We start from the raw sequence: 13,047 nt of genomic DNA, 5'->3' as shown, positions 1-13,047 counted from the left end.
TGGAGATTATCCGGCTGAACAAAACGTGATCCCTCTCTTAAATGTGTGTCAACCACAGACCTTATTTCGAGCTATTTTCCAAAATCCTATGGAGAAATTGCATTGGTTTTTCGCGAAGGAACCGGAAGAAGTTTACTTCCGGGTTTTACGACGCGTCACTGCGGTTCTCTAGCTATCAGTTGTTATGTTATCTGTTAGCCATTAGTTGTTAGCTGTTATCTATTAGCTGTTAGCTTTAAGATGTTAATCATAAACGTGTTAGCTGCCAGCCATTAGCTGTTATCTGTTAGACATTAGTTGTTAGCTTAGCTGTTAGCAGCCAGAAAACAAGGACCCTTAATTTAGCATTGTGATGATTTAAAGCTCTATTCATAAAAACCGAGTTCACTTAAATGGATATCTAAAAAATCCAGATGTTTCCACAGCAATATAAATAGATATTAAAGAGGTAATTATGACCTGTATAGCCTCCCAACAGAAACCATCATGCTACCAGTAATAATGTAGAGTGTGTTGAAGCACATGGGATTCGTTGGTCTGTTTTTTAATGTGGTATTCATATTCAATGAATTTCACTGCTATTAGTATCAAATACTTAATTTCTGGTATCTTTAACAAACCAAAAATAGCTGCCCTCTTTCTCTCCGTGTTTCTTTTATTCACTTCGACCCAGTATCTGTTTCTATTATTGGTTTTTCTGCAGCTCTTCACAAGTCTTCCTGACACACAGTCGGCACAAAAGCAGAGGAAACTTCATCTTCCCTCTCTGAGTCTCTCACAAGGCCGCCGATCATCTTAAAGACGTTACATAAAGCCTTATATAACAGTAAGGGTAGAGAGAGAGGGTGAGATACAGGAAGTGTGTTTAATACTCTGCAGAAATCCCTGTTAGGTTTCTGAGGATATAGAAACTCAATCTGGTTTCTAACTGGGGTTTGGTGTGAGCATGTGCATAAAAAAAACCCCATAATTCTTTAATACACCACCATATCCATCCAATATGATTATTAATCATTAATCATAATCCACTATTACACCAGCATTCTTCGACATAACACCATATTATTCCATCATTTCAATATTTATCCAATATAACACACTATTATTCCAAGATAACTGTCAGGGGTGAGTGAAGCAGGCAGGACCCAAATGCAGATTTCACAGAAAATACCTTTATTTCAAAGTTCACATGATAACAAACAGAACACTACCCCGTGAACACAGTCAAAGACAAACAAGGATCTCACAAAGACTAACAGGAAAACGAACCTAAATGCACCAGGACTAATGAAAGAAACAAGAGACAGGTGAGGAGGGAGGAGAAAACCCAGGGGCACCAGGTGAACACAATCAGGAAATCAGGTAGGAGGGAACACACAGACAGGAAACCTGAAGTTACCTACTGTAACTCCAGCTTCTATGAGTGTTGGCGAAGCCCTCTAAGGCTATCGCTATTGGGTAATCCCCTGCGCCCCCGCGCAGCACTGAAACACTTGTAGTCCACGCCCACCCTCGGGCTCCCTTCCGGTATAAATAGGAAGGAGGCCCGACAATCTGCTTCCACACAAAATAACTTTTCTTCAGCTATTTGTGGAGCCAGTGGGGCTTTATGGCGCATTTCCACTGCATCGGGTAGCCCTGTTTAATCGTCCTCAAGCGGCCAGGCTAGTTTTTGGTGGCCTTTCCATATAGCGTAGCACCGGCTAGCGGGTACTTTTTCCCTCTTTTTGCGGCCAGGGCCAGGGCTGAACTAGTGACGTCAACACTCTCGACTGCTGATTGGTCAGAGAGAATCGTCACAAGATCGCGCGCAAGATCATCCCTAGCGTCACATATACAGTATATCTANTCCGGCCCCATAAAATCGTTGTTCTATCAGGCCAGGGCCAGGGCTGAACTAGTGACGTCAACACTTTGTGACGATTCTCTCTGACCAATCAGCAGTCGAGAGTGTTGACGTCACTAGTTCAGCCCTGGCCCTGGCCTGATAGAACAACGATTTTATGGGGCCGGAAAAAGAGGGAAAAAGTACCCGCTAGCCGGTGCTACGCTATATGGAAAGGCCACCAAAAACTGGCCTGGCCGATTGAGGAAGATTAAGGACGCTTAAACGGGGCTACCCGCTGCAGTGGAAATGCGCCATTAGTCACTTGAGCAGGATTTAGTTGCATGCAGGTAAAACACATGTGCAAAAGAGCTGGACCGCATTGCCTGAATAGCAATCGGCTATTGTCTGCAGACCATATTTTGTAACCTGGCTATTCGTGAAACAATGCCTTTTGTTGTGTGTTCAAGATTATATATTTAAGCCATTAAAATTGAATTAATAGGTTTACATTTTGGCTGCTTTTTTGTTACATTCCAACCAGTTGAGTTTGACTAATCCAAAGGGAGAGCAAGTCTGCAGAAAGGTTTTTCTTATCCTGAATCATAACCTTTGCCACTCAGGTATCGCCTCCATACTGTTTGAGACAAGGCTTGGGTGTCTGGAAAAGGAAATCCCTGCAGGGACTCAAGACTTCATCCACTCCATAGGCCAGATGTTCTCCTACAACATGGCTGCGTTTCTGATGCCCAAGTGGAGCCGCAGTCTGCTGCCCTACTGGAGGCGCTACATCGAAGGTTGGGAGGGCATCTTCTGCTTTGGTGAGTCGCAGAAAAAGTGACAGCTGGTTTGACTGTCTTTGTTATGGACAACATGTACTTGTAGTGCTGTTATTATAACTACTTTCTCTATTGTAACAAGTCCATCTCCTGACAGAACAACATGTGTGCAAAGCACTTTTACAGGCAAAGTCTGACTATGAAATCACATTACTTGTGTGGACAATGTTTCATTTGAGAACACAGAGGGAATACTCTGTTTGTAAAGATATCTGTTTACATATGGACAAGGCTTAAGTGTATCTCTTTCAATCCATTGAGTCAAAAAGAATGTCCTAACTCCTAAGGGAACAACTTAGGACGATCTTTACAAAAGCAAAGTACAGAATGTGCTCATGCTTTGCTTTTTGTGCTCATTTTATTTTATTTTATGTATATAGTTAACTTCAAGTTCCGTTTCAGTTCTCTATTGAACTATAACTAAAAAGTGTTAGCAGCTTTACAGACTGTTGATCTTAAATCCAATGAGCTCTACCGATTCTCACCTGAGGGTATGTAGAGAACATGGAAGTTAATGCTAAACTAAAGTGGTTTACTAAGTCAAGTTAAGGGTGCATGTTTATTTCAATCTTGGGCACTTGTTAATCGTCCTATAGAGTGGTGCAGTGATAGCGTATTTTTGTAGGATGACCCGGAAGTAAGCATCACAAGGATTCCCTTGATCCAATAGGATTTTTCCATTGGATTTTGGAATAATGAAAATGAGACTCAGCAGGATTATCTCCTCAAATGAATGTAGTATAATCGTTGAAGGGTAATGCAATTGTAAAAAGTTAACATAATATTGTAAACATGCTACATTAGTTAGGAAGTTATCCAAATCTACAAACATCTTTTTACCATTTTGTCGTAACTATTAAAAACTATAACTAAAAAGTGTTAGCAGCTTTACAGACTGTTGACTCGCTGAACACCAAACACCCAGACTATATAAGCAGTTAATGTGTTTCTATCAGGGTTAATGTGGTGCAAGGCTATGCAGGGCTTTTTGGACAAATCCAATGATGAAAATCAATACTAAAAAAATAAAATAAAATAACATTAGCTGGCAGCTTTCACTAAATGTGCGCCCACTTTTTATTGAAGATACATGGGAAGTAGCAGTAATGTAATATAATTCAATGTAAATGCATGTTAACATTTTCTTTGCAGGTCCTCTGGATAAGAATCAGGCTAAAGATAAACCAAACATCTTTCTCAAATACCTCAGCTGAAGCTAAACGGATAGCCGGAGCTTTTAGTTGTTAGAGCTTACATGGACAACAATAATACATGAAACTCTGCACTTATTTTAGGTAAAGAGTTGATTGACAAAAAGATGGAGGTTATCCAGCAGCGTGTGGAGAACAACCAGGAAGTGGAAGGGGAATACCTAACATACCTCCTGTCAAACACTCAGATGAGCACCAAAGACGTGTATGGCAGCATCACTGAGCTCCTTTTAGCTGGGATGGACACGGTAAATCATGACACAAAGATGACATTCTGAATATCAGAAACATGTCAAATATCAGAAGCTAAGTTGGGCTTCCACTCAAATTCAAAATGTTTGTAATGTTAGTACACCTTTTTTACAGGTGTGCATCTTTATGCACGTTTATTAAATGCCTTTCCTTCTTTATTCTTAAGACCTCCAATACCCTCACATGGAGCTTTTACCTGCTGTCCAGGAACCCTCACACCCAGGACAGACTTTATGAAGAAGTGTCCACAATGTTGCCAGCAAAGCGGATCCCCTCCGCTGCTGAGGTCACTCGGATGCCATATTTAAAGGCTGTTATCAGGGAGGCACTGAGGTGAGACTGGTTTTGGTTTTATGATGGCTGAAGGTTCATAGAAACACATATCTGCCTATGAAAACAAATTATGCTGGTAACAGGACAGGATGTTAGCATTGGACGTGACATGCTTTCCTTGTAGTCTTTTTGTAGAGCATGTAACCAATCCTGTTTTAGTGTGCCTGATAAACCATCCGTGTGAAGAGCAAAAGATGTTGAACGTGTCAGACAAAATGAAATCTTAGAACCCATCGGCTATCTGACAAGGATTTAGCTTTTTGTAGATAACCCAATTAACCGTAAATACAGTGTAAACCGGCGACTTTAAAATAGGTGTTTCTTATCTGCAAGTCCATTCTCAAGTCTCAACTATAGACTGTATAAAATATGCACAGTCTCACGGATGTCCCCCTTGGGTATATGAAGAGCTGTTTAAAGCCTTTGCCTCACCCTCGCTGTTTGCGGGGATGAGGCAGGTCCGGGTAATGCAGTAGAACAGTAACTAGTTATATAAGACTATATTAGCTATAGACACCAACAACCTTTTTCCCATCCTGTAAACATGTATAATTATGCTACAAAGTTGGGAATTACCACTCGGGGTTCAATGTGGATTCCCAACCTTGTAGCCAGGCTCAATTAGCCATTTGAGGAAATGCATTCTTAACCCTGTTATCTGCGGGCCACACCAGAATCCCAGAAATATGAGTCGTTGCTCCGTGGGACTCATCCCTGTCACACCAATGTTGATGGGTTCCAAGATCAATTTCCAGAAAGGCCATCAGCCTTGTACTGTATCTTTGTACATTCTTACTTTTCCTACATGCAACAAGAACAAGCCTAAACCAAATGACCTGATTTATACCTGTTCTGCAGGATGTACCCTGTAGTTCCTGTGAATGCAAGGATCATTGTAGAGAAGAGTGTTGCTATTGGTGGATATACATTTCCAAAGAAAGTAGGTCTGCTTTGTATTTTTAACCATTATTAAACTACTTGTACTTTTTGAGTACTTGTTCAGAGTTTCATTGTTGTATTTCTTGACTGTTGTCTCTCCAGACCGCTTTCACGCTTCACCACTATGCCATCAGCCATGACGAGGAGACATTCCCAGAGCCGTTCACATTTAAACCGGAGAGATGGCTCCGTGACGGACGTGTGAGGCCCAACCCCTTTGCCTCCATCCCTTTTGGCTTCGGAGTGAGGGGCTGTGTGGGTCGGAGGATTGCTGAGCTAGAGATGTATATGGTTCTGTTTCGGGTAAGTGACTAACAGGAAATCCCTTTACAACATCTACAGATTACACATGATTGGATGTAGAGCTCCATGCCATCAAACAACAGAGAAACAGTGCTTTGAAAAAAGACATGAACAGCGTCTTTTGGGGTGAAATAAGGTTCCTATTACCACATTTGAAAGAGAAACAGTTAGTTTTTTATTTGTGTTTTCCCCATGGCCTTATTCAATCTGAACTTCATATTTTTCTTTTTCCTCCAGGTAATCAGGCACTTTGAAATCAAGCCAGACCCAACGATGGGAGAGTTGAAATGCATCAACCGCACTGTTCTGGTACCGGACCAACCGCTCAGACTTTACTTTGTGGACAGATGATGTGAAAACACGGCTTTATTTGCTTTTGCAGATGTGTATTAATGCAAATGTTACAAATGAAAGAAAAATGGGTTTTGCAGAAGAATATTTTATATCGTAGGAGAGCGACCCAGGTTTGGATCCTTTGCTATGACAAATATAAGTATGTATAATTCACATTTTTAAACATAAATCCTCTATATCGTAAATGCTCGCATAACTTTTAAGTAAAAGCTCTTTGTAGTCCAACAATGTGGTTGAGGAATTTTGTCAGCACTTCATACTTGTAATAAAGAGTCAAATATTATTTTGTATTAAAAATGTCACAAAGTTGGTAGGCAGCTATTTAAAGATGAACAGAACTTGAATGAGTGAACATAAATCATTTCCAAACTCTTTTCTAGTCCTTTTTTAGAAAGGTCTTATATCTAACCATATGGTTAAACTTTCTTTATCAAAGTAAAGCCTTATATATTTGTGTATGCATTGCTTAACCTTGCATTGCTATACCTATATGACATTAAATCTTTTCAATCTTGAAATATAAATAATGTTGTTGTGATGAATCTGAGGAACAACCCCTCCTTCTCTCGGAAACACGCCAGCATCAGTTTAAACAGCTCATTTGTGAAACTGCAATGACTCCAGGAACATTATCCAATCTAAAGGTTAAACCTACTTCTAATCCACTATTATTAAAAGGCAATTCATGTAATTCTTTTCTGCTACATTTGTAGTGACAACAGCTTTCGCTGCTTTTAACAAAAAGCATCTTTAAAAATTAAACTAGTGGACTTACTCTTTATGTTAGGGATTCATTCTGCCTTTATTTTAGATATTGAACCTTTCTGCCTGTTGACATTTACGACGAACCCTAAGTCTGTTATCTCCCGTAACGAATGTGATAATGGAATCATGTGATGTTATTCTCAGTTTTATTATCGGTCATAGAGGGTTTTACGACTGTGAGAACGCTGGCTTTCTAAGCTCCCCATGACAGGTGATTGAGCATTTCCAGATATCAGGGATATCTGCAGTGTTCCCAGTGTTTACGCACCCTCCCCCAATATGTGAATTCTCTCTGTAAACTAGTTAAAAGGTCTATCAGAGATAGGCTGGTCAGATTTGACGTGGCAACCCACCCGTGCAGTCAGAATCTCTGGCTGCTCTGTCACTTGTGATGTGAATTTCTCCGGCCGATGCTTATATTAAAGATCCGTGTTTGACATCAAAGCTCCAACTCTCCTTGTGTCTCTCTGAGTCCTGACTCTCCATTGCTGCAGAATAGGGATTTGACGGTATCCGTATTCGTCCCGTACCGTCACGGTTCGGACGTCACGGTTCGGCACACGCAGTCACACGACGAATACGCCTTTTTTTTACGAGTGGGAAAAAAGTCTGTCATTCAGGGCAGTATCCACTACACTATATATAATCCAGGGGGTGGTATTGCGCCTAAAAGCTGTTTGCCAGCCGCCCTTAAACAACAAATGAAGAACAAGAAGAAACACAACAACAAAACACAAGAAGAAAAAAAAGTTAGTATGGCAATTTCAGATAACACACAGGAGCTAGAATCCACCTGTAGTGATGGCAAAATGAAGCTTTGAATTAAGCATCAAACCACTTGGACAATTGTGTCGGAAATAGGTTAATTTCTCGAAGCTTCAGTTACAGCGACCTCTCCTGGCGAAGTGCAAGGCTGTGGGTTTAACGTATCTTTGCCTTGAAAAATATTTGATGCACACACACACTAAGACTGAATATCATGTTCTATTTGCAATTAAAGATTGATAATTGTGTGTATTGGGTTATTGAGAATAGACTAGAGAGTGCTGGACATTTCTTTGGGAGGAGAGGGCCTTTTATCAGTTATTAAAGTTGAAAAGCAATGATTAAAAGTACATCCATTCCAGGCTTTGAACCAGCGGAGGACATCGCCGCATTCGGGCCGCCGGCTCTACCCACTGGGCTATCTATTCCTTAAAATATTGAACTGGTTTTATATTACTGATAATTGTCTTTTTGTTCACAACTTCTCCACATTTCGAAGTGTTTCCCGAGCCAGAACGACCTATCTTTCTTCCTGGCTTGCTCTATAATGATACTACAATTCAAATGCAATACCAACAACAACTCAACCCACACATTGCGCATTGTTAAGAGCGGTCATAAAGTGTGGAAGCGCTCAAATTCGAAACTGTTTCAACCTGTCACCTGTCAGAATCGAGACGATGCAGTGCATTGAATCGCGTGAATGGACCGCGAACCAGTCAAGTGATCCATTCAGGAAATGAAGCAGTTGCTGGTTCGGACGTCACATGTCACGTGATTTGAAGCAGTTGCTGCTTCTCCCGGCTGTTTTTAAGAAGCCAATAGACATGAAAGCCGAGAGACCAAAATAAATAACGGAAGCTTTTGGCATATGTTTTTCAACGACTTTGCGCTCTTGAAACACTTTCTTATTATTTATGATGTAATTTCAAGACATTCTTTTTAGTTTTACAGCTTGATGAAACCTTTTTGTTTGACATCAGCCATTATAGATAATATGGCCATCTGAGTGTGTGTGGTACTGTTTGTGGTTTGTTTTTAACTGTTTAATACAGTTAATTATTCAAAATGTCAGAGTTTCTTATTTTTAAACTGAAACTTGCACTACTGTTCAAACGTAAATAACAACAAACCTGGAATTATGCATTTGGGATTTTTTTTTGCTTTTTCTTGTTGTACCGAACTCGTACCGAACCGTGACCCTCAAACCGTGGGACGAACCGAACCGTGACTTCTGTGAACCATTACACCCCTACTGCAGAAGTTTCCCTTACACTTTAAGTCACAAACAAGAGTCAAATTATCTAAACATTTTAGAGAAAGTCACTAAAATACTGCGACAATATTATCTAGAAATGTCACATAAATATAATTAAATACACACATAAAGGCATTTTTCTGCACAATGATCACTTTTACTTTGTATACTTTATGTACATGTTGATGATAATACTTGTGTACTTATACTTAAGTAACATTTTGAATGCAGGACTTTGACTCATAAAGTATTTTAACAATAATGTATTTGTACTTTAACTGCATCTGAATTCTTCTTTCAGCACTGGGGGCTATGTGTTTAAGTACTGGAGTGCAGAGATGGGGTCGTTACTAAAAAAAAGTAATATATTACATTACATATGACTTTTTTTAAAAGTAATGTATTACACTACTTCGTTACTGTCTACATAAAGTAACTCGTTACTTTACTCGTTACTTTACTCGTTACTTTACTCTCAGGGCCGGCCCGCCCCTCCCTAAAGGCAGATCACGCAGACTGCGGCGCACCTACAGTGTAAGCGCGCCACAGTTTTGCCTCTGCGAGACTCCACTTGCACCCCCAATTACTATTGCATTAAGGAAGACATAACACAAGTCTTTCTTTTGATATGCTCTTTAATAAAATAGGCTACCAGCCTACCACAACAAGCTAACAGTCTGTGAAACGTAAAGACACTAATTAATTAAACCAGTTCAAGACGCATTATTCTTATTCTTATCATTCTTTATGAGCGCAGTAACAGTAAGGTATTTAATTACTTATTTATTTAGTTTTCCATAACTTAGTAACGGAGATGGTCGAACTAAAGTGGTAGAGAAATGACAGAATTCCTACAATGAAGCGGGACATTGAACTGTTCACCCGTGAGAGGGCAATCAAGAAAAGAGAGCGAGCGGCCCCGTTGAGGAAGTTTACAGATGAAAAGACTCAGCCATGTTTATGCAGCACTGCACGTGGAGATGTGGACGGGCAAATCGCGCAGATTAAGTAGGCCTACATGTATACAAACCTGGCGGCGGAAACCCCTCTTGTCTCTCAGTGATAACAATGCAAATGCGTGTTTCAGTTAAAATAGGATATTAAGTTCCTACAGGCCAGAAGGGTATTGAAGTCCCGGGCTTGAAAGTGGAGGTATCGAGTCCCCACAGTCGTAAAAAAGTGTATTGAAGTCCCTGGCTTAATAAGTGGAGTTATAAAGTCCCCACTGTTATGCTGTCTGGAGTAGTCTAAGGGTAGTATTAAGTCTCCATATAAGACTGACTCCAAATAACAAATCCACAGCTCGACGGGGCTGGAGATGAGTTATTCATGTTATAAGTGATCCAAAGGAGAGTAACGCAAACTTCAAAAAACAATTTTGAAGTGACCGGACCTCATTAATCCTTTGTTCTGTGGGGTTGAATCTATAAAGCCAAACGTCACGATAAAGAGTTCTGTAAGCCTGGGTTACGACTCCATGTCAGCGTCACATTGTTGAAAGATGGTGTTGAAGCGCGCTGAGAGGCTTGCTAAACTTGTTGGAATAAACATCGGACAATAAAAGCTGAATAGACTGTACGGGGAATTTTTTCTGTCGATATTTACTGGTAACAAGGACAGTAAGTCAGATCAATAGATACGAAGTCTGTGAATATGTACTGGTAACAAAGACAGTAAGTCAGATGAATAGATACGAAGTCATAATGAAGGGAGAATTTGAACGAGAGGAGCGTGAGTTAAGAGCTTACGAGAACAGTGGGTTCAAGCAGAAAAATTGAATAAAAGGATAGCAGAAGTGTTAATTGTTGAAAGAAGCCCTCCTTTTCCTAAAGAGGCTGAGAGCTGCAGCGGGGGAGAGAGAAGGGGGTGTCAGTATTTGTCTGTGAGAGTTCCCCCCACCTTTTTTCCTCTCGAGAGCAGCAGCAGCAGCCCGGAGTGTGTCTGCTTGCTTTTTTCTATAGTGATCTGAAGTTGGACTGAAATACATTGAAAATTAACAGATCAATGTGTGATCTGATGTAGTAGATATATTGATATAAATAAGAAACAATGATTTGCTGCTATTTAAACATAGTCTTTGAGAACTGATTGATACCGTTGCATTGCGTTGTGAATTTTATGGTATTTGTCATTAACTAAGGATTGTACTTAATTATACTTCAAGGCACTGATTCTTAGTACTACACGCACACCAACGGTTTGTTCCTACTACTTTGAAATTAGAAAAGTCCTAGGTCTAGTAGGCATTTGTTCAGCGGAGGCGGAAGGTCTTGCCGAATTCCATAGCAAGCATGCTCGTGGACAGACTATCCTGAGAACGTGTCAATACGCACTCTTTAAGTACGCTACTCAAGCACAAGTCTCAGACTTGTCCTGACTCTGGTCGGACAGCACACCCTCTTGGTTTTGCCCGGCGGAAGTTCGACCAGGGCTCCACCGTCCCGGGCATCTTGGCCGGCCGGACCAGCACCCGAGGTTCCTTTGGAGAGAGACCGACCCTACAGGACTCCCCCTTCCCTGGAGACCGTAGTTACACTACCTGTTCACGTCGCTGTGTCGCAAACAGGAGACATCGGCGTCCTTTAGGGGGTTCTTTACGTGCATGGAGAAGTGGTGGCGCCAACGGAACTGTTGCTCCGTGTTCCCGTTTGCGACACCTTTGAGGAGAGCTCTACAAGGCAAGAAACGTGTCAAGCAAGACAAACGCGCTCACTACGTTGAAAAAGTGAGCTTGTGTGACCTAAGTCTCATGTGGCTTTGCCACACGCGGCCATCAAGCGTTACGACGACATTTAGTGTCGTTTATCGATGACTCTTTTTGAGTTACATTTAGACAGAGGGGGTCGCCCATGTTTCCCATTTTGTCCTGACTCAGAGATATACCAGTCCTTACGACTTGTACACTTACAATTTGGGTAACTTCACCATTGTCAAGAAAAGGATAAGAAAGTAATGAAGTCCAAGATTCACATTATCCGTTTTGTTTTTTGAAAAAAATTGGTGATATACTAAAGTAGAAATTAAAGAACGAATAAGTAATTAAAGTTTAACCAAAAGCATTCAACACACAATGTTTCCGTACCAATCTAAGCGACACATTGTCTTACGCTTTTGAGTTGACATAGGTCGGCGCCATATATAAATTTTTGTATTAGACTGATGTCAATTACATATATAAAAACCTTGTGAATTTCCTTAAAAATGTTTTACATTAGACAGTAATAATGGAATTTCGACTTTGATCTTAAATTTAGTAGTGCTTGTAAAAAGACAGGAAGCTAATGAATTAACAAGTTATATTTTGATTTTGTAACACTTTTTGAGGGTACAAAAACTTGTAGAGAGTTGTGAAAGAAGGTAGATTCGCTGCTTACAAATACTGTTTGAGCAGGATAATTAGGTTTGCCAGAAATTACCATCAGTTAACACTTGAAAAGGATTATAATTACCATTTACGTTTGCATACAAGATGAAACATCTTGTTTCTGTCCTATCAACCGTCGACTTTGACAAATTATCGTTAAAAGACAATTGGATCATTCGGACAACAAGATATATAGATCATTTATATAAGAATAAAATACAATAGGTATTTTGTTATACTATAAAAGGGCTTATAATCATTGAGATATATGGACATGAAGAGGATATGAAGAAGTTGGTAGACTGAAAGAGGACAGAGAGAGATGAAAGTTTGCAAGATCTAAAGAGGACAAAAAGACAGAGTGGACGCGGGACGTCGTCGACCGGAGGCGTAGGTCAGGGAGTGTTAGGTGGGGAAACACATTGACACACTCTTACCGACCTCGTTTTGGGAAGCGCGTCCCTGGAGACAGTACGAATTTGTAATTGTCTAAGGGAGACTGTTTGAAATGTTTTGGAAGAAAGATGAAAGATGAGGGAAGAAGTATTTGATTTTTTGGTGGTAACACCACCTAGCAAATGCAAAAGTCACAGGATAGATGAAATTTGTTGGTTTGACTCTTCATTGCATATACTATTTTGTTGGGATTTATTGTAATGTTATATATAAAGAGGTTACTCAAGCAACTAAAGTACAGATTGTTGAAGAGGGAAAGGTAACAGAATTAAGATCTACCCTTTTTAGGTGGATAACATAAAATTAAACTTATTTGGTAATGGGAATTTACATGAAGTATATGAGTCATTTAGAGAAAAATGAAAGGATTCGAATGACATACA

At 40.2% G+C, this 13,047-nt stretch overlaps 1 protein-coding gene across 1 annotated transcript in view; it reads left to right on the top strand.

Moving 5' to 3' along the window:
- cyp27a1.1 (cytochrome P450, family 27, subfamily A, polypeptide 1.1) overlaps positions 1 to 7,280 on the top strand; it is a 14,134-nt gene extending 6,854 nt beyond the window's left edge. The window contains exons 4-9 of the mRNA XM_010782987.1: positions 2,449 to 2,646; positions 3,960 to 4,123; positions 4,294 to 4,460; positions 5,319 to 5,400; positions 5,502 to 5,702; positions 5,940 to 7,280. Coding sequence (XP_010781289.1) covers positions 2,449 to 2,646; positions 3,960 to 4,123; positions 4,294 to 4,460; positions 5,319 to 5,400; positions 5,502 to 5,702; positions 5,940 to 6,053 — 926 coding nt within the window. The 3' untranslated portion in view covers positions 6,054 to 7,280. The remainder of the gene's footprint in view (positions 1 to 2,448; positions 2,647 to 3,959; positions 4,124 to 4,293; positions 4,461 to 5,318; positions 5,401 to 5,501; positions 5,703 to 5,939) is intronic.
- Positions 7,281 to 13,047: the final 5,767 nt, after the last annotated feature.

This window comes from Notothenia coriiceps, unplaced genomic scaffold, assembly GCF_000735185.1.
Source record: "Notothenia coriiceps isolate Sejong01 unplaced genomic scaffold, NC01 NC01_scaffold00024668, whole genome shotgun sequence".
NCBI classification, from domain to species: domain Eukaryota; kingdom Metazoa; phylum Chordata; class Actinopteri; order Perciformes; family Nototheniidae; genus Notothenia; species Notothenia coriiceps.
The sequence above is the reverse complement of the archived record's forward strand: the minus strand, read 5'-3'. Positions and strand labels throughout refer to the sequence as shown.